Source organism: Nuphar pumila, chromosome 3 (genome assembly GCF_984573655.1).
Source record: "Nuphar pumila chromosome 3, dmNupPumi1.hap1.1, whole genome shotgun sequence".
Classification (NCBI taxonomy): domain Eukaryota; kingdom Viridiplantae; phylum Streptophyta; class Magnoliopsida; order Nymphaeales; family Nymphaeaceae; genus Nuphar; species Nuphar pumila.
The window spans coordinates 37,871,145-37,893,552 of record NC_143251.1 but is presented as its reverse complement, the minus strand read 5'-3'; the positions used below and the strand labels follow the sequence as shown (position 1 = coordinate 37,893,552).

The following is a 22,408-nucleotide window of genomic DNA, read 5'->3' as shown; positions in this document are numbered from 1 at the left end:
ACTCGCAGAGCCACTCATCGTCGTATCAGCCGAGACCATTCATGGGTTTATTATGCCATTCATTTTTAATTACCCCGAATGACTAGCTGAATGGATCCTAAGGGGAACTGTTTGTAACCGAGAGAGATTCTCCAAAGGCCACTCCCAGTCAATATGCATGCATCTTAGACTACTGAAGTAGTTGAGGATCTATCACCTAGGATACATTGATAGCCTCAAACTCTAGAACCTACGAGTGAATGAAGACCATTGGGATGCATTGCTTTTAGAAACATATCAAAATCACTCGAGGTTTGTACCACCTACCCTCTCCAAGGTAGACCCACTCTGAATGAGTATAAGGGTTGTCCTTTTTAACAGGGTTAATTCATGTGCCTTAAAACATTGGGTAGATATCATGGTTATGTAACCAAAGTGTTCATTCAGGGTAACCACTCTATTATGTTCCACTTGTATGTACTCAATTCATTCGGTATTGCTCTTGCGCCTTTAGCCCATTCGAGCAACTTATCTGTTTAGGCGAATAACCACTCATTTATTATGTGTGTATGTATTTTTTATAGCCTGGTGCGTGTTCGCACTTCATGGATTCCCATTGAACCCCCACTTATTGTGCAAGCATGTCTCAATACTATCTATCATTTATATGTCATACACACACATGGGACCAGTGGCACCGTCCAGGTTCCTTGACCCCGTGCTCCTACATGAGCATACCAATTCGTGCATGCATGCTATGATATTTCAACATGCTAACACAGTTAGTAGGGTGTCGTGACCCATTGCTCTATTGAGCGAAATTATTCATTGCATATGATGCAATATTTTAACAAAAAAATAAAATTATCACATAATTCAAAACATACGTATTCCATAATATGGAGCATCTAAACCTTGATCAGACATGATTCCTATGCATTTGAAGTACTTTATACATGTATTATTAGAAAGCTCGTAAGCATACACAAAAAGCTCGTACACACGAGTAAAAGTTCGTAATACATGTTAAAACCTCGTATATATATTGAAAGCTTGTAATACATGTCAAAAGCTCACAATGTGTGTTGAAATCTCATAAGACATGTTGAAAGCTCATAATACATGTTAAAAGCTCGTAAGATATGTTAAAAGCTCATAATACAAGTTGAGAGCTTGTAATAGAAGTTGGAAGCCCGTAATAGAAGTTGAAAGCCCATAATAAGGTTGAAAGCTCGTAATACAGTTTGAAAGCTCATAATATAGTTTGAAAGCCCGTAATACAGTTTGAAAGCTCGTAATATGAGTTAAAAACTTGTAATGCATGTGGAAAGACTATAATACAGGTTTGAAAGCTCGTAATACAGGTCAGATGCTCGCATAATACACGTAAACCAAGGCACATGAATAAATTTATTATTTTATGCATAGCGAAAGAACACAAGCATATGTCTAATATATTCCTCCATAAACGAATGATAGCATATTTTCTTGAAAAATACGAACATATGAGGTATTTTTCAATGAAATTCATATATATATATATATATGTTCCCATAAATATATATATATATACACATATTTTCCTGATATATATATATATATATTCCATGTATTTTATATGCAAATATATATATTAGTTTATATTGCATATCGAACACATGTGAAGTTATCGAAACATAAACAATTCATACGCAAGTACAAGTGCAACAAGAATATGAATTTTAACATCAAACTATGAGCATCTCTTATATTTTTATTGTTTTCATGGCCCATAAGTGGCCTATGTGTATGTGCTTATGTGATTGACCCTTAAGTGGTCCTTGTGCTTTTATATATTGTGTTCTTCTACACTCATAAGAGGCACTTCTTTGTTTTGTTCTTGTTTCATTACAAGGTTATGATGCCGTTCAAGTTGGCCATAAAATCTCATCCATTTTCCTCCCCTTCTGTTCATGAGAGATTCTGTCAAGTCTTTTTGTTAGCAAGATTAGATGGTTTTATCTAGTTGGTCCATTCGGACTTGTTCCTTTCCCTCTTGTCTTGTATCTCTGTCTCTTGCGGTCAACCCTTTTATGCATCATATTATGGCTGCCTTCCTGTCAATGAATTGAAAGAAATTAGTGGAGGTGGAACTGTGTGTCACGAACTAAAAAGTATGCTTTGGTGTGCCACTTATGGGCAAAAGAACACTGAGAATATGACTTCTTATGGGTCAACACATGAAAACACAAGAATAAGCCAATAAGGGATGAGAACACGCATAGAATAAATAATGTTATTGGGGAATACTCCCTTGGAGAGAACTGCAAACGAGAGAGGGAGTAAACCCCTTTTTATATACACAAGAGGCTCCTAGAGAGCCTTTGGGACCTACCTACTGGCTAGAACCCATGAGGCTTGGGAATAAATACATTATTAGAAAAAAAAATAAAAGTAAAGAAAATGCAAATACATAATAATCAGATTTACATGGGAAAAGACAAAATACCCCTAACTATATATGTACAGGACTACATGTGTAAACCTATGGGTTTAGGTTAACATGGTGCTTGTTGGGTTACGATGTCTTGTGAATTTTCCTCACATTTCTGCTAAAGGATGGTGAGAAAGTAGCAGGAGGCTGCCTTTAGTGCAGGGCAGTTTATGTCCTATTGCTTTCAGCCATCTCTTTCCCAAAATAACTGAAACCAGTTTAGAAAACAGTCTGGCGATTTTACTTCTATAGGGTGGATGAAAAATGGATCAAATGGGGTATTACCCCATGATGTCCTGGTCCTACCACATAAATCCTATGCCACAAGGGCGTGTAATTTTGAGCCACAAGTTTATTAGATGGCACACACCATGACATTTTGGACAGTCAATGTGTGTGACCTTTTTCGTGAATTATATCTAATTTTCATGACTTACGTATTTCTAATAATATTGAGTCTTGACTTCAAAATGCATACTTGTGCTCTAGCAATTTGAAGTCTCACCCAGTTCGCTTGTATCTACCATATGTTTTAACAAAAGAAATATCTACATATAGTCTCTCTGTCCTAGCTTTCACAAGGTTCTAGTGTTTGTGTCCCGTATCCATGTCATATTCTTTTTATTTATGTAGTCTGGGAAAACAATGCAAAATACCCATACTCTGGAATACTTGCTACATTTTATATTGCAAGAGGTTTCACACTTGAAGTATCAGATCTTGACTACGAACATTTCTCTCACTTCTTGTAAACCAAATAGTTTAAATCTGATGCCTTAAAATTTTGAAAATAGCAACTAATGTCAGAGCTTCCGCATTGAAAGTTTGACCTTCAAATTTTACATTCCAGTGTTTAGAAAAATAAATTGGAAGTTCATTAGTTTATGTTTTAAATGAGATTTGGCATTGTTTATATTTCTTTTGTGTTGAACCATTCTGTAATTGTAAGCAAACTTAATAGGTAACATTGCTTTCGTATGTCCCTTGGGATGAACATGCTTTGCTAAGTGGGTTGTAGTTGCAATCAGTTGTAGCAGATACAAACCCATGTCTCTCTGTCTCTATATATAAATATATTATGTATTGTTACAGACATTTGTAGGTACAAACACCTTTGGATCTCTGTGGCAGAGGCTCTTTTGATCCAATTAGACCTTTAGATGGATTCTACATGTCCAAATAGTGGGGATCTGCTTTTGAATCATATTTTTTTACCAAACCCAGGAAAATATTGGACATTGTAGGATGTTGATTTTTTAAGGCTTGGAAAAACCTGCCTATACGTCGTAATTGAACAATCGAAGAGCTGATCCCCACTAAGAAAAATATGTAGATCACATCTATAAGGTTGGTTTCATAAAAAAAACCAAAAAATTAAAAAAAGAGGCATTTGTACCTACAAACGATTGTAGCAAATATGGTCTTGAAATGTTCAGTAGGTGAGTTGTAAGCCCCAACAACAAATGAACAAGTTTTTTTGGGGAGTAGCCCACTTCTTCAAACACTTCCTAGCACATACATTAAGGGAGCCATTGAATATATATATATATATATCCCGGAATACGTTCAAAGTAGGGACAATATCGTGTTGTAAAAATCAATGTTGTAATTAGCGTATCAGAACACACTGCATGAGCCAGAGATATGGGGTGTATTGTACCGTACTATATCATATCGTAAGATACAGGAGAAAAACATTTAAATTATGTATTTTTTTAATTACAAAAAATCAGAAAAAAAACTGAAAAAAATGAAAAACTTAGAACACAAAAAAAATGAGTACAATAATTAAAAACAAGTAATTATATAAAAATAAACATAGTAGACTATGACATGTCATTCACATGAAAGAGTAGTAGTATTAGATAAAGTCAACAACATTGATGATAGTGATACTTGATAGAACATAGAAGCATAGTTTGCTACATGACTACAAAGGTCAAAAGACTCAAAAGTTGATAAATTCATAAAGTTAATAACATAGAAGTTCATCACAACTACAAAGTTGACTATATGACTAAAAAAGTGAAGACTCAAAAGTTCCCTACAACCGTATACTTCACTACAGGACTCATCAATCATCTTTATTGTCAAATATTTCTCATTCACATCTTGTTGTGGGGCAGCTGGTGCTTGTGGGCCGTGTGCCTCCTGTTGTTTTTCTACTGAATCATATTTTGCATTGCATTGTGCCAGTGTATGAAGGCTCTGTGCATGTGCCATTTCTTGTAATCATGCTTCTCTCCTTTTATATATCTCACCAAGATTGACAAATATTATAGCATGTGCATCATTTGGAGTTCACATACATGGTCAACTGGAGCACCAAGTTATTGAACAATGTGTTGTTTCATGCGATGCACACTTGCATTAGTCAATTCACAACAAAATTTGTATAGAAATACATTATGCTGCCCGAAATCGTCGACAATTTCACAAAACTGCCACACCAGGTCATCACGTCTAGCCATTGCTAAATCTGATTATCACAAATGCAAATAATTAAAACTTAAAATAAAATATCATTACATACCAAAGTCAAAAGGTTTATAACTTTATATAATACAATAATAAGACCAAAAAAGGTTGTTACAAACTAAAGATCCAAATATATATATATATATATATATATATATATATATATATATATATATATATATATATATATATATATATATATTAGCTCAATGATTTTCTTCATTTGCTGTAGCGTTAGCATTCACTAGCTTGAGATGTTAATGGTTCATCTCCATCTGAATCACAAATAACTTTTGGCAATTTTTCTCTAATGAATGTCGTATGTACTCGTACTTTTTTTTTATCATCTATTATGAGACTCGTAAGAAGCTCGACATGAACATCATAATATGATGAGTACATAACCATACAATGGAGTTGTAATGCCCTACAATGTGACATTTAAACCTATAAAATCCACCATTCATTATAAAACCACAAAATTTACAGTTTACTATCCGTTCCAAAGGTGTCCCTAAATCCACTGTTTTGCAATATTTCCATGCTGGATCATTTAAGCTACAACCTCCACCATCCATTGACCTTTAGGATATAATTTTGATATTTAAGAATACAAAAATAGGTGATTTAAGATGAAAAAGAAACAAAAAACTAAGATCAACAACACATTTAGTACTAAAAAGGGTTGAAGGCAAAAAAAACTAAAACATTAAAAGAAACGAGCTTACCCTTGGTTTTGATGCTTGAAGCCCTCTTCCAACTTCATTCTCTCTCAAATTAAACCCCTAGGGTTGGATTTTGAAAGTAAGAGCTCAAAAAAATGTGTAAGATGGAAATGGGAGGATTTAAGGTAGATCACACCACTATGACTCAATTTTGAGGGTTAGAAGCCAAAAAAAAGTGTGTAGGATGAAAATGAGGGGTTTTAGGGTAAAAGAGAGAATTTAAAGTTCGATTTTGAGAGTTGAAGCCAAAAAAGGATGGGTAGGATGGAATAGATGATTTTAAGACAAAGCACACTTCTAGGGCTCGAATCTAGCAAATGCTCCGTTTTTTATCGTGGATTTGATCTCAAAATAGGGTGAGTAGGCTTAGAAAAGAGGTTTTGGGAGTAAGTGTAAAAGTATCTTCAACAAGATACTATGATCAAGACCTTAATATTATTGATGATAAACACGTGCACAATAAGAACTCTTAGAACACTTGTGCACAAAAGCACAACCCATTAAATCTCACAAATGCACAAAGGCATAAAAAGAATAAAAAAACACTTTATTAATCACTTGGGCTTTGACCCAAAGCATACCAAAATATAATATAGGGAGGCCCTTTATATAGGGCAAGGGAAGGCCCTTGGAGGGGCTCCCACATAGTCGTTGGAGCCCCTCCAACGATCATATGTGACTGTTGGAGGGACCCAACGACTAGTGGTGGCCCCTCAAGGTACTTGAGTACATTGAAAAGAAAAAGAAAAAAAAGGAAATAACAAAGAAAAGAAAAAGGAAATTACAAAAAGCATATTCAAGAATTGAATATGCGTAAAATGTGTGAAAATATTGAATTACCCCTACAGTTAATAATAAATAAATATTATTTTATATATATAATAAGTAGATACATATATATTATATATAATAAGTAGATACATATATATATTATATATATGCATATGCATTATTACCTTATATATATAAAATATATATTGAATTACAAGATTCGATTACATAATTTAACATCCCCATCAAACTTAGGGCAAGATGACCGAAAGTTTGCCAAGGAGGAAATTGAACCGCGGAGCACACAAAGCTTTGGTGAAGAAATTTGCCAACGTATATTCTGAAGTTACATATGGAAGATCTATAACTCCTTTCAGATATGCTTCCCGAACATAGTGACAATCCATCTGAATGTGTTTAGTCAACTCATGAAAAGTAAGATTTTTGGCAATGTATATTACACTCTTGTTATCACAGCATAGCTTGGTGGGCCCTTCTATTGTGATCCCCATCTCTTATAATAGCTGATGAATCCATACAATTTCCATGATAGTAGTTGCCATGACAAGATATTCAGCTTCTGTTGAGGATAAAGACAATTTTTGTTGCTTCTTACATCTCTATGAGATCAGCAAGTCTCCTAAAAACACACAAAAACCAGTGGTAGAGTGACGATTATTTGGGTCACATCCCTAATCAGAGTCAGTATAAGCAATTAATTTTAATTCAGATGAAGATGATAAGAATACTTCCTTGTTTAGTGTATCCTTTATGTATCTCACAATTCACAAGATGACACTCATGTAAACTGACGTTGGTGCATGTTGGAACTGACTTGTAGTATGAACTGCATGAGAAATATCTGGTCTACTAATACTCAAATACATCAATGATCCCACAAGCTGCCTGTAGGGGGTGAAATCAGAGAGATGAATGCCTTCATCAATCTTCATTTTAGCTCCTACTATAGTAGGAGTTTCACAAACTTTATCATCCGTAATACGACTTGTCAATAACCTCAGATGCAAGCTTAGTTTGAGAAAAAAAATACCCTCTATGAGAGCATGCCACTTCAATACCCCAAAAAATAAGTTAGAAATCTCAAAACAAACATTTCAAATCTATCCTTTAAAATTGATTTTATGCTTTTAACCCCTTTAGTATCACTTCCAGTTATTAGCATATCATCTAAGTACAAAAGCAGAATGACAATCCCTCCATTGTTTTTTCTAACGAACAAAGCAATGTCAGTGAAACAGGATGAAAACCCATTTTCTAACATTACGGAGTTAAACTTATCATACCAAGCCTTGGTGGCTTTTTTTAAAACATAAAATGCTTTTCGAAGGCGAAGCAGTTCCCCTTTGGGAGACTCCATTCTTGGTGGAGCATCCATATATACCTCTTCATTTAAATCACCATTTATGAATGCATTTTTAACATCCATTTGATAAATGTTTCATTTGTTAATTGAGGCAACGGTGATGAGGCATCGGACAATGACCATTCGAGTCACAGGGGCAAGCATTTCTTCAAACATATCTTCATAGTCAATCCTGTATTCTTGACTATATTCCTTTGCAACTAACCGAGTTTTATATCTCTCAAGAGATCCATCGCTCTTAGTGTTTAACTTAAATACCCATTTGCACCCTATAGCTTTCTTACCCTTAGGAAGAACTTGAAATTCCCAAGTTTTTGCCTGTTGAGAGCTGAAAGCTCACATTCCATTGCTTTCAACCACTCATCATTTTTTTTAGCTTCTTCGGAGTTCCTAGGTTCCACATAGGAATGAATGACTCTAAGACATGCTCTATGTTTAGGAGTAAGGGAATCATATGAGATGAACCTAGAAGGATCTTTCTATTTCTCTCAGTTCTTCATAGATTTTCATTATTTGTTGAATTAGAACCACAAGGTTCACTGCATTTTTCAATCGCACTCCTAAAACTGTTTGTATCTATGGGTATATGTTATAGGGTCTCTGAGTCTCTCATGCCCCTTCATCATTATGTTGGGAGATAGGAGGATGGAAGGGAATATCTTCTTCGTCTTCTTTATCATTGGCCTCATTAGGAGTGAGTTCATCGTCACTATCATCATCATGAGCTAATAATTCAAATAAAAAGGAGTAATCCATGCTTTCTTTGAAAGATTCACTTCTTTCAAAACCATTAACATTTTCCAAGAAACTCACATTTCTAGAAACATATAATTTATCATTCTTAATATCATAAAAATGAAACCCTTTTTAGGTTTCCGAATATCCAAGAAAGGCGCAGACAATGGATTTCAGTGAAAGCTTATCGTTCTTGTCAGTAAGAACAAAGCATTTGCAACCGAAAATTCTCAACCGACTATAGTCAGGTTCTTTGGTATACAACATTTCAAAAGGCGAGATATTGTTCAAGTTTTTCGAAGGTAGCCGGTTTATTAGATAGATAGACGCTAAAGCAGTTTCAGCCCAAAAACCTTTTGGAATGTTTTGAGAAATAAGTAGAGTTTGAGTTGTCTCTATTATGTGCTTATGCTTTTTTTCGGCTAATCTATTTTGTTGAGGGGTTTTCAAACAAGATCTTTGGTAAAGAATACCATGACTTTCAAGATAATTTTTGAATTCACTTGAAAGGTATTCTCCACTAGAGTCAGTTCTAAAAATTGTTAGATCCCTATTGAATTGATTTTTAATCATCATATGATAGGTTTTAAAAGTCGAAAAAACTTTATATTTGTGTTTAAGAAAATTAATCCAACAATATCTCGTGTAGTCGTCAACAAAAATGACATAATATGCAAAACCTCATTTTGACAAAACAGGTGCCGGTCCCAATACATCCGAATGAACAATTTCAAAAGGTCTTATTGTAAACACAAATCTTTGACAAAAAGGTAATTTTTTCTTTTTCCCAAGTATATAATCGTTACAATTGAAATCACTTTTACATCGACTTTTAACAAAAGATAAATGATTTTTTTTTACAATATTTAGATGTTCAAGTCTCTTGTGCCACACATTAATATATTTTTGCTGGACAATATTACAAAATGGCTTCTTTTGAATTTAAAGAGAATCGACATAGCAGAGATTGCCCTTCCTAGAGCCTTCCCCAATCAACCTCTCGGACCGACGATCCTGTATCCAACATTTGTTAGATGAAAATTTTATATCACACCCATGATCTGAGAGTTGAGAAACCGAAAGTAAATTTAAGTTTAATTTAGGTATAAATCTAATTTTTCAAATAAAGACCCTTGTTTTTCTAAATTTTCATTTCTTTTTACTTCAAGAGATGTTCCATCCGCGGTTGAAACAAAGGATGGGGAGCAATTATTTGAGTAATCGAAAAAAGAACTCATACTTGGGGTAATGTGAAATGAAGCACCCGAATGTAAAAGTTACGATGTCTTACCAGGAGGAGAAGAGGGTGACATGGCGGCTCCGGAAATAGCCCATTTAAGAAAAGGTTGAAGAGCATACATAATTTGTTGCAATGAGAGAGCTACATTTGAAGATGATGAACACTCTTCCTTTTGAGGCTGGGATGTGATAGCCATGACTAACAACTTCTTCCATTTTGGACATATTGGCTTGATGCATCCCGGTTCCTTACAAAAGTGACACAAGAGCTTGCCTTGCTATAATCCCTCTTTTCTCCTTGACCGCTTGAACTTTGGTTTTGATTCTTGAAATGAGGAGGCTTATAGGTCCTTAAATTGCTTCCCGGTCTTGAAACAACATTAAGACTTTCATTTTCTTCATTATTGGAAGGTGTTGATAGAACACTTGGGTTATTCTTACTTATACCCATACGTGTCTCTTCCCCACTTAGTTTAATAATTACATCTTCAAGAGAGGGGGAAGTAAAGGCGGATAGGAGAGGCGATCGGATTTGTTCAAATTCGGGTCTAAGCCCATTCAAAAAATTGAAAAAACAATCTTCTTCTAATTGCTTGTACCTAAGCTCAAAAACCTCTCCGCTCCATTTGGGTTCAAGCATGGCAAGCTCATCACAAATAGAAGACAACTCCGCAAAATACTTTCTAATAGTCATTTCGTTTTGTTGAAGGGTCAAGGCCCTTTTTTGAAGATAATATTTGTGGGACAAATCCTTTGAAGTGTACATTTTTTCAAGGTATTCCCTCGCTTGAGAAGCTTTCTTGAACTTTATAATGCTGACATTGATTCTTGTCTCCACGGACGAGAAAATCCATGAGAGGATTTTGAAGTTCCTCGTCTCCTATTCTTCATGTTTTTTGCTATAATCTTCAAGAGCCTTGACTCATTCTTCTCCATCAAGAATTTTTATTGCTCCTCTCTCCATCAAGGTGATCTTAGGCTTTGGTTCCGGAATCGAGCTTTGGACATAGCCCCAAACCCCTTTTCCTTTAATATGCACCTCCATATTTTCGGCCTAAACGTGATAGTTGGAGCCATTAAGTTTAAAGGCGAGAGAGAAATGGGAGTCTTTTTCACCCACTGGAGAGGAGAAATGAGGAAAAAAGATATGTACCTCAAGAGATTTTTAGATCTTTCTTGGTGGAAGAATCTTCTAAAGTATTGGATGAACGAAAGGATCCACCCCAATTACCAAATATTTGAGGGCATGTTTTGCGAGGCACCGGAAAAATGTGAGAATCCACATGATCTTTCTTTCTCCAACCTCGCTCTGATACCATGTAAAAGTATCTTCAACAAGATACTATGATCAAGACCTTAATATTCTTGATGATAAACACGTGCACACATGCACAATAAGAACTCTTAGCACACTTGTGCACAAAAGCACAACCCAATAAATCTCACAAATGCACAAAGGCATAACAAGAATAAAAAAACACTTTATTAATCACTTGGGCTTTGACCCAAAGCATACCAAAATATAATATAGGGAGGCCCTTTATATAGGGCAATGGAAGACCCTTGGAGGGGTTCCCACATAGTCGTTGGAGCCCCTCCAACGGTCATATGTGACCGTTGGAGGGACCCAACGACTAGTGGTGCCCCCCATGGTGTTTGAGTAGATTGAAAAGAAAAAGAAAAAAAGGAAAAAACAAAGAAAAAAAAGGAAATTACAAAAAGCATATTCAAGAATTGAATATGTGTAAAATGTGTGAAAAGACTAAACTACCCCTACGACTAATAATAAATAAATATATATTTTATGTATGTAATAAGTAGATACATATACATATATTATATATATGTATATGTATTACCTTATATATATATAGAATATATATTGGATTACCAGATTCAATAACATAATTTAACAGTAAGAACATGCAAAAATGTGGTCAACATGACCCTTGGGAGCTAAAAAATGCCCCCCATAAGTAGTTCGTCGCCACAACGCTGCAAAAGTAAAAAGAAAAAACAATGATTGGCTCGTATATATGGGGTGTATCGTATGATACGATACAATACACCCGTGTATCGTACGACTCATATCATATCGGTACAATAATCATACTGAATACAATATGCGCCTCATGTCGTATTAGTTCCTCCACTGATACTACGATATAATGTATCTTATCGTACACTACTATACTATGTAACAGGGATTCGGCTAGCAGGGTACCGCACCCTCGTCGACGCGACTCGACGCGGGTGTGGGTGCAGCACCGGGTGCAGTCAACCCATCCATGGGTGCATTGACCACACCCAGGGTCATTTCGCTCCTTTTTTTTTTAATTTTTAAAAAATAAATAAATTTGCCCTATGAAATGGGCTGTGGAATTTAAAAGAAATTTCTTGGTGGGGGCGAGGGGGGGGCTGCTCCCCTATAACCCCCGGACCCCCCTTATATATATTTGACATTTTTGCCCCTGCCGCACCCCTGCACCCGGGTTTCTTGGAAGTGCTGAATCCCCGCACCCGCACCCATGTGACATAGCTACTATACAATACTAATAACACTGGTAAAAATCTCAATTTACATTTAACAAATTAAAAAAATTAAGAAAAATGTTCAATAATTTCAAAATGCAAGAAACATTGCTACTAACTACAAACAAAGAGAACATATCATATAACAAACAATAATCAACCACATAAAAAATTGAACCATGAATCAATTTAATAAATTATTATCGACATTCACGACTAATAAGAAAATTGCAAATTGTCCAATACTCTGTGGATCAAACAAATAAAACACACTAATAAACCATAACACAATTTAAGTTATATAAAAAGATACAAACAGGAAGTGTTTAAGACTTATAGTTTGGAATTCCAGTTTCTCAAACAAAACAAAAATAATATAATTTCCAAAATCTAACTTTAAAACACCCAAACTCTCAACTTCTAACACTAAACTACTACTTATATTTTGGAATGTGAATTTTTAACATTCCACTTGTGATGACAAGTCTTCATTAGGAATCTGGGATGACTTCTGGCATTGGCTTTTGCAGGCTATGCCTCTGACAGTGATTGTGTGATTCTGCCCTTTGTTCTTTGAAACTACCAACTATTTCAGCATGTACACTTTGAAATAGGAGTGACACGGTGGTACATAGTTGCCATGTCCTTTAATATGGCATTTGAAATTATTGAGCCCCATACACATCATGAATGAACAAAATTGTCACTTCAGAAGTTTTCTAGAATCAACTACTTCACAATATTTTCATGCAGGGTCATTTTTATTTCTTGAGCCTCCCCCACATTGGTAAATATAAATAAATAAGCAAAGACCATTGCCATGCCAGATCATTGGAGGCCATCTCACTTCAAAATCTTGAAAAAGAGGAGGATTTTTTACCTCATAGGCTCCAAGAAAGGATGGAAGTTGGAAATGAAACCTTTTCTTGACAAAATCTCCCTTTAAGATGAAAAATACCAAAGCCCTCAAATCTCTTACTCTTAAAACTCCCAAGTGTCACATCCAATGATCCAAACCCTCTCAAATGTATTAGGGTGTGTTTGGGGGTCAAAAAATGATCCTTATATATGTCTTGAAAGTCCGGCCAAAAGTGGCTGGACCTCTTAAGAAATTGGAAAAATGTACCAGAACAATACAAATCGAACAATATCAGTATCATACAATCCCTGTTTCAAGGTGTACTAGTCAATAAAGTCCTATATCATCTGATACATATAATTCAGGATCGATGCATCCTTTCATGGATGTATTATATTGGTCGATGAAGTCTTTAACATAATGTATCATACGATACGATATGATACTTACAATGCTGAACTTCACTCACCTGGTTTTGCCATCTTATGATCCAATCGATGTGTAACCTGCACTTCACATCAAAAGTGTCTACTATTAATAATGTATTTTGTAGTTAACTACATTCCTTGACATGTTTTAAACTTCTAGTTCGTCAGTGACAATCTATAGCATCTTGTATAATGTGGCATGATTGTGCATTGTTGCATGTCTGTATATATGTGCTATGCACACACACACGTGTACCCATTTTTTTATAATTTTTAGTGTCATACCCTGTAGTTTCACATGTACCTATGTGACATAGCTGAAAATACAGCATGTAACAGGTTCTCTGGACATCTTGAAACACCGTTCTATTATGGTGTACAAGGAATCACTAACCTTGTTATCATTGGGACCTTTTAGGTAATTGCTTCATTTCAGAAACGTCCTGAACTAAATGGATTGAATCTGAAGTATGTTCTTGGAGCACGATCTTATTCTTTTCGTGGTTGTTTTTAGGTCCTAGAACATTTTTTTTTATTTTGGTGTCTTTTTGTGTGCACACATCTGTGCAGGACTGTCGCTCAGGTATAAATATACAATGTGCAAATTATTGAAATAATTAGAATAATAAAGGTCCTACATTCAGGCTTTTGTTTTTTTGTGATTGTTATCCTTATGTTTGAGATTTATGATACTCTGTGTTTGATGTTTTCCCAGCATCACAAATTTGAAATTATTACTAAAAATCTTGAACGTGCTCTGTCTACTGGAGTTTGGGATGTAAAGCGATTCAGAATGAGCCAGAAAGGTGTATCTCAGGTTGTCCCTTGACATGTTCTATTTCTCTGATGTTTACATGTTTATGTTTGTTGCTCCTTTCATACCATCAACTACTTAATGTTTCAATTTGCAGCCACAAGATTTTTTTTAATGTGCATCAATTTGAGTTATATCACAATGTTTGTGTTACAAATTCAAGTTGCTTTTGAAGCATATTAGAATGCTGAATGGTCAGTTTGAAATTTTATGTGGAAGTATGCTTATTCCTGCTTCTTTGCCTTAATGCCATTATCTACCCTACGACAAAGCTTGTGGAAAATTTCTTAGTCCTGTTTTGGGCCGTATGACCTATATGCCATTTTGTACCACAATCATTTCATACAAGAACTATGTCACATGGGTGCGGGTGCGGGTGCGGGGATGCAGTACTTCCAAAAAACCTGGGTGCGGCAGGGGCAAAAATGTAATATATATATATATATATATATATATATATATATATATATATATATAGAAGGGGGTCTGGGGGTTCCCACAGCGCGGGTCCCGCTGCGCGGTCAGCGGGAGGGGGTCTAGCCCCCCCCCCCCCCCCCCTCAAGATTTTTTTTAAAAAATTCCGCAGCCCATTTCATAGGGCAATTTTAAAAAAAAAAATCCAAAAAAGATGGACCGAAATGACCCTGGGTGCGGTCAATGCACCCAGGGTCGGGTTGACCGCACCCGGTGCCGCATCCGCACCCGCGTCGAGTCACGTCGACGCGGGTGCGGCACCCTGCTAGCCGAATCCCTGTGACTTAGTGCAAGAACTATTTTTAACTGGATTTCTTTGTGGGTGCCATTGCAAACAGTTTTATGATACATTTGTCTTGCCTAGTTCATCAATAACTATCTTCTAACATTCAATTTAATCCAGGTTGTTTCCCGGCTTTCATATATTGCAACATTAGGTCACATGACACGAATTGCTTCACAGTTTGAAAAGAGTAGGAAAGTGAGTGGGCCGAGAGCCCTTCAGCCAAGTCAGGCAAGATGGTCTTTCTGAATCTCCTGTTGTGCTTTTCTGGCCTAATTTGAGGCCTTTAGGCAGTTTTTTTTGTTTTTCCTTTTTTCAAATTGTGGTACATTGTTATATATATTTATCTTGCTTTTCTTTTATGCTGTCAATGGTTCATTCATTTCCTACAATATTGATTAGGGTACTTGTTTTTTAAGCAGTGGGGTATGCTTTGCCCTTGTGATACTCCCGAGGGGGAGTCCTGTGGACTGGTGAAGAATTTGGCTTTACTCACACATATTACAACTGACGAGGAGGAGGGTCCATTAATTTCTTTGGTTTGTTCTTCTACTCAAGAAATTGCAGGCTTGCTTGAAACCATTTTCACCATAAATTATATCTAATTTGATATAGTTTGAAGTGCATTGTCCTCATATGAATGTGCTGTTGAAAAATGCTTGGCTGACCTAAGAATGCATTTGTTGAAGCTCATTTTTAGTCCTTCATTTCTCCAGTATCTGACATTGTTTCTTGATTTTTTGGCATATGGTCTTTGTATGTCTTGCGTTTGTTGTTCATGACAGAATTATAGTTAGTGCAAGTTTTGATATCACACCTACATATACATACTGTAGTGTCAAGTCTGTGTTTTCAGTCACACTAATGCTAACAATACTATTAAAACAAATTAAATGTTTTAAGAGGTGAATATTTTATTTGACTCTTTAGTCTTTACCACCTGTATTTTTTTTCTTATTTTAAAACCTTTTTTCTTCAAATAAGAAAAAAACAAAGGTGGTAAGAGTCAAATAATTCACCTCTTAAAACATCTAATTTTTTATCGAAAAAACCTTCTTTTGTCACTGTCACTCTCATTGTTATTGTTGCACCGACTTGTAAACTGGAAGCTATATGTTGAAATACTGGTGGCTTTGTTTCATGAAAGGAATGTGGAATTAACACTTCTATCATTTTATTTTTAATGTTTGTTGCAAAAATATGCGTCATTCTAGTGGCTTGGAGTTTAAAAAGTTGTTCTTTTTGTCGGTTACTGGATGGTTCTATTGAGAAAATGGATTCTATGCCTTGTGTAATTGGATTAGTTATGTACTATTCACTTTTTGTGTCATTTAATGACCTTTTATCCAATAACTGCAGCACTACTTTTAACAAAAACTCCTTAACTATTCATGCTTTGAATTATGTGATGAATAAAAGGGTGAAATTAACATCTGCTCATATAGTTATAATGTAAATTATGCCAGTGGGCATCCCTTTTCCTGGAGTTTTTTTTATACTTGTTTTATTCAAGATTAGGTTCTAATGTGATGGAACTTCAAAGATGATATTTTATTAGCAACCTTATGTCCTCATGTCTTTTTTTTTTTTGATAATCAAGCTGGGGTTAGGCAGACCCTACCAGTACATTAGGAAACAAAACAAAATAAATCACACTTAATCTCAAGTCGGGTATCATTATGGAGGTTTCTCTTTCCAAATTCTATCCATACCCATCTTCCCAATCTTGCAAGTCTCATTGCCCTATAGTTATGAGACTGATGGTGTAACGCCCCAAAATTTCAAACTTGCGAACCTTTCAGAAAACAGGCAAGAGACTAGGAAAAATCTCTTTCCTTCACAGTTTGTTTATGAAATCAGCGAAAGACTATTCTTTTGTTAATTTAGAAGGCAAGCTGATAACTTTGGCACGTTAGCTAAATGAACCAAAACTCACAAAATTTGGATATCCAAGGAAAAATCTGTTACAAAACCCAAAACGTCTAGGACACGAGCTAAGAGCAGGAAGAAGAAGTCTTGAAGCCATCTTGCAATCGCGCCATCGCCCGTAGTTTACCTAATCATCACATGTACCCATAGAATGAGTTAATTTCGTGAAAAACTAGTAGGTGCACAAGAGAGACTACATGAAACTGAATTAAGTACATTTAATTCAGTATGATAAGCAATTTAAAGCAGATATACAATTAAACGGGTAAACCGTGCAAGCAGTAAGCAGTGCAAGCAGTAAGCATGCAAGCAGGTAAGCAGTGTAACTGACAAACGCAACATACGATTCAATTGATCGTAGGCTGTGAACTACTACGCAACTAGCTTGTTCTCGTTCCTTGAACGAGGTATCTACATTTAATCATTATCAGGACATCGCTTGTCGTTCTCACTATTTCTAACAAACTCTTTGTCCTGAACGACCTTTATCTATTCACATCTCTCAAGGCTTTATGCGGCCAACTGCCACTTGTTATGACTCACTTAAGGCGTCATACCTCTCAGAAAAACCCACTTTTCCATAGAAGGTCCAAAACATGATCTAAAATCCAATAAAAATTTGATTCTCACATTTGAGTCTTGCATGTAATCATGCTAAAACAGAAAGCCAAAACTATAGATTCATAACTGGCTATCTCAATCGATCTCAGAAAATCATCATAACTCACCAAAACTTTTTATGGTAAGCAAAAACACAAGATCCACGTCGGATCGCTCGGTCCGGGAGATATACGACCTAACAAGGAATTACCGCCCTAGAGGGTATACCTGATCTTGGACCATACACTTCCTCACAGGAGTTCACCGTCTTTGTGGCTACCCGTTCGTGGACAGTGTACATCCTCACAGAGATTCTACCGCTCTAGCTGGATTACCCGATCTGGGTAATGTACAACCTCACAAGGAATTACCGTCTTAGATGGTATACCTGGTCTTGGACCATACACTTCCTCACAGGAGTTCATCGTCTTTGCGGCCACCCGTTCGTGGACAGTGTATATCCTCATGGAGAATCTACTACTCTAGCCGGGTCACTTGGTCTTGATCATACATACCCTCACAAAGAAACCTTTGGGAACCCGGTTCCTAACAAACGCCATATACAATGAAAATCATTGCAATACACGCATCAACATAAATGACCGCTCTCAGGGTCGATAGCTACTATTACAATCAACAAGATCAACGTCGGATCACCTGGTCTGGGAAATGTATGACCTCACAAAGAATTCCGCCCTAGATGGTATACCTGGTCTTGGACCATACACTTCCTCACAGGAGTTCATCGTCTTTGCGGCTACCCGTTCGTGGACAGTGTACATCCTCATAGAGAATCTATTACTCTAGTCGGGTCACTTGGTCTTGATCATAAATACCCTCACAGAGAAACCTTTGAGAACCCGGTTCCTAACAAACGCCATATACAATGAAAATCATTGCAATACACACATCAACACAAATTACCACTCTCAAGGTCGATAGCCACTACTACAATCAACAAGTTCAACGCCGGATCACCTGGTCTGGGAAATGTACGACCTCACAAGGAATTCCGCCCTAGATAGTATACCTAGTCTTGGACCATACACTTCCTCACAGGAGTTCACCGTCTTTGCGGCTACCCGTTCGTGGACAGTGTACATCCTCACAGAGAATCTACCACTCTAGCCGGGTCACCTGGTCTTGATCATACATGCCCTCGCAGATAATCCTTTGGAGATCCGGTCCTCAACAGTTACCATACTGAGTGATACATGCATCTATACAATCGACTGCTCCGAACAATTGATCGCTCTAGTGGTCGGTACACTTCACATGGTAAAACAAAACACAAGATCACCCATTCCTCCAATAAGGTTCCATGAACCATGAACATATTGACGCATACTTCCAACATTTCTTATCACGTGGCATAACAATCACATCACACAAAAGCATATAATCCTACACATTGTATTATTGCCACAAAAAACATTGCAATCCTCAAATAGAACCTCAAAGCATGCGTAAACGATACATGAGAATACGCAGATATGACAATCCAGCTGATTTTATAGGCGAAGAGTAACTAACTCTATCTGACAACCAAACAAAACAACTGAATAAAACAAGCACTCATAACAATGCTCGTAAAACATACAATTACTATCTAATGACACAGTCCATCAACAAGTAATTAAATTAATCGTAAGGCATAAACCATTGCATCGCTAGCCATTCATAAGCTATACTTGATAAGCAATCATACAACAACAATTATATCACAATGTATAAGCAACTTATAAGACAAGCGGCCACATCAATCTTAGTTGCCACCAGTTCGTAGATTACGAGCTGTATGCAATCACATCAATCATAAGAGATGCAAGCCAAAGGGCTACATTACAATAAGCACCAAACAGTTCGACCAAGTGGTAAAGCAAGTCACATGCCAATATATAGCAACTGGCATAATGCTATTATTATAAGCATTTAACTAGTATGAGAAGCTAGATGTTACTTAGCAAAGAACTGCGTAAGCAGTTTAACAAACTAGAGTAACACCTCGACAGGCGTGGATAGCTCAACGAGTAGCATACTTAATTTGTAATAACCTCAATTTTTATAATTTTTATTTGAAAATAACAAGTATTTTTCTAATTTTGGACCTCGGATCCGTTATCGGATCCATAAAAGGATCCATAAATAACCCACAAAAGGGCGTCAAATTATACTTATAATAGTAATTTTTAATTAAACAAATAATTAATAGCATTTATAAGAAGAAAAATAAATTAATTTTAGTATATAGGGGTCGGATCCATAGTTGGATCCACCCGGATCCAACTGAGGATCCACTGTGCAGGGGCGAACCAGAACCATTTTTGAAATGGATCTGGTATCACGGGTCAAGGACCCGGACCCGGACCCGATGTCACTTATTAAGGGGGGGCGTGAAACAGAAGCCCGATAAACCCTAACAGAAAAAAAAAGGAAAGGGGGGGAAGGGGGGGTTACGCTGGGCGTAACCGACCTTCCCCCCATCTCAGCATGAAGGGGGGGGGGCCTGGGGCCGATAAAGGAGGGGAGTGGAGAGGGGCTCTCGCCCTCTTCACTCAGCCTCATCTCTCTCTCTCCCCGTCTCTCTCTCCCTGTCTGCGTGCTCGCACCGGAGAAAGAAGGGGTCGCCGGAAAAAGGCTGCGGCAACCCGCAACCACCTGTAGCCGCCAACAGCCACCAAAGTCTTCCAGCAAGCTCCCTTCTTCACGGCAGCCGCGGGGAGCAACACCAGCCGTCTGTGCCTGTGCGTCTCGAGCCTCCGATCGCCGAAAAAGTCTTCTTGAGGTACGGTGCTTCTAACGATTCTAGGCGAGGGATCGAATGTGGTTTCGATTTCGTGTAAATCCTTTGGCGATGAGGGTCCATGGGAACCCTATTGCGTAACACAGGAACTGCCAGTGTTCTGCGTATATTTTCTGTTCTGTGTTTTATTGTTTTCCAACAAAATGAATTCGTGTCAGGTCATTTGGGTTTTGGGGGTCTTGGCTGATGGACCAACCAAGCTTGGTCTGGTTGATTGATCAAACCTCAGCCATGATAGCAGGCCCAACCGAGCTATCGGCATGGCATGTTGTGTGCTTCACATCTTTTGGGTGTCGGTCGTGACTTGTATGAGAAAAAAAAGGATTTTTGATAGGCTGTGTGCGTTAAATCCACAGGAGTTTTCTGATTTTTGAGTATCGTGTATCGACAAGAGTTGGGGGTTTTCGACTCTTACTGTCGGTCATCCCCAGATTTGGGGATTTTTGACTCTGGCCCTTGAAATCGAGAGGTCTTCGACTGTAGTATCGGGTAAACCCAGTTTTGAATCCCGATTTTCATGGTTGAATAACCCGATTGGGGTTTTTATTTCGGTTGTTGATTCACCCAGATTGGGTTTCAGATTCTTGTTGATTAAGTAATCCCAGATTGGGAGTTTCCGGTTCTTGGATTCGATAAACTCAGGTTTGGGGGTTTTCTTTACAGAATTGGTGAGCTGATAATGATTGTTTTATTCAGAACAATCATAGTATACATGTGTTAATATATATGTTGGCCGATTGCATCTATAAAAAAAAAATGGTGGATTTCGGATTTTTCCTAACAGAAGGGTTTTGTTCACGTTATGAACCTATATATATATATATATATATATGAAAGGGGTATCTCAACTAGGTCGAACTTGTAGTTCTTGTGAAACCATTCACGATTTATCTACCTGTGCATTTGTGGCATATTTGCTTACTGTCTCTTTAAACTCGATCTGTTAAAGAAACTGAATCTGTCCTTTCCTTGTGGATATGCCTCTCAGTGTAAACTCTAAGTAGCTATGTTATGATCTTACCTGCCTTATATTGACTGATGTTCGGAAAATCAAGGTCTCACCTTCTGTAAATCGAATTTCAGAATATAGGAGTAAATGACAAGCAAATACAATACATAATATAGTGAGTCAATGAAACTAAACCGGAATGCTTTACCTGTCATACCTAGTTGTAAACCTGTTCATCTGAAATCAACATCTGTGGCCGTTGAACCAAGTTTTAAATGGATATTTCGTTGTAACCTGTATAATTCTAGTGAAAATTCTCGTTATTTAATGTTAAATGCATGATTTGACTAAGGTATATTCATTTGGTTATTATGTGAATAACTGATGAGGATGTATGCTTTTTCATATATGTTGTTCAATACGTGGTGGCATCGAGAGTATTGCTGGCTGGACTGAATTGTCTATATTTTTAGCTAGGAGGATGGCGGGTCCGGGATTGGTAAGCCCGACCATCCTCTCTAGCACACACATAAACTTACACTTCTACCTGGTGAATATGTGAAGTATTATCTTAGCATATCATTTTACTGATCTTACAATCATGAATGTGATCATGGATAGGTTATTGACATTTTTGTGAGCACGTATGCTTGATGAGAATCTGTAATGGTACATGTACACTCACACATTCAAAAGAAGACATGGGTTGGTTAATACCCGTAGGTGATGTTAGGTAACACACATATAGTGAAAATGCATATGATTGATAATTGACATGCATGTGATTGGGTTATGATTGCATGAGTGTACATGCTTTTGGCATTATTGGCATAGTGTTATGGGTAAACACTACTTGGTTTTATTATGTGATGCACCGATGGACTAAATGGACCATCATCGGCCTGGAGAGCCGTGTGTTTGTTTTCTTTTCACGTATAATTTGACTGCATCAC

The 22,408-nt window shown here is 36.9% G+C and overlaps 1 protein-coding gene across 3 annotated transcripts in view; it reads left to right on the top strand.

Annotated features, from left to right (window-relative positions):
- The window catches only part of NRPC2 (nuclear RNA polymerase C2), a 232,475-nt gene that overhangs the window by 51,959 nt on the left and 158,108 nt on the right, over positions 1-22,408 (top strand). For all 3 annotated transcript variants that reach the window (XM_089999321.1, XM_089999320.1, XM_089999322.1), the window contains exons 17-19: positions 14,319-14,420; positions 15,295-15,405; positions 15,597-15,713. In XM_089999321.1, coding sequence (XP_089855447.1) covers positions 14,319-14,420; positions 15,295-15,405; positions 15,597-15,713 — 330 coding nt within the window. The remainder of the gene's footprint in view (positions 1-14,318; positions 14,421-15,294; positions 15,406-15,596; positions 15,714-22,408) is intronic.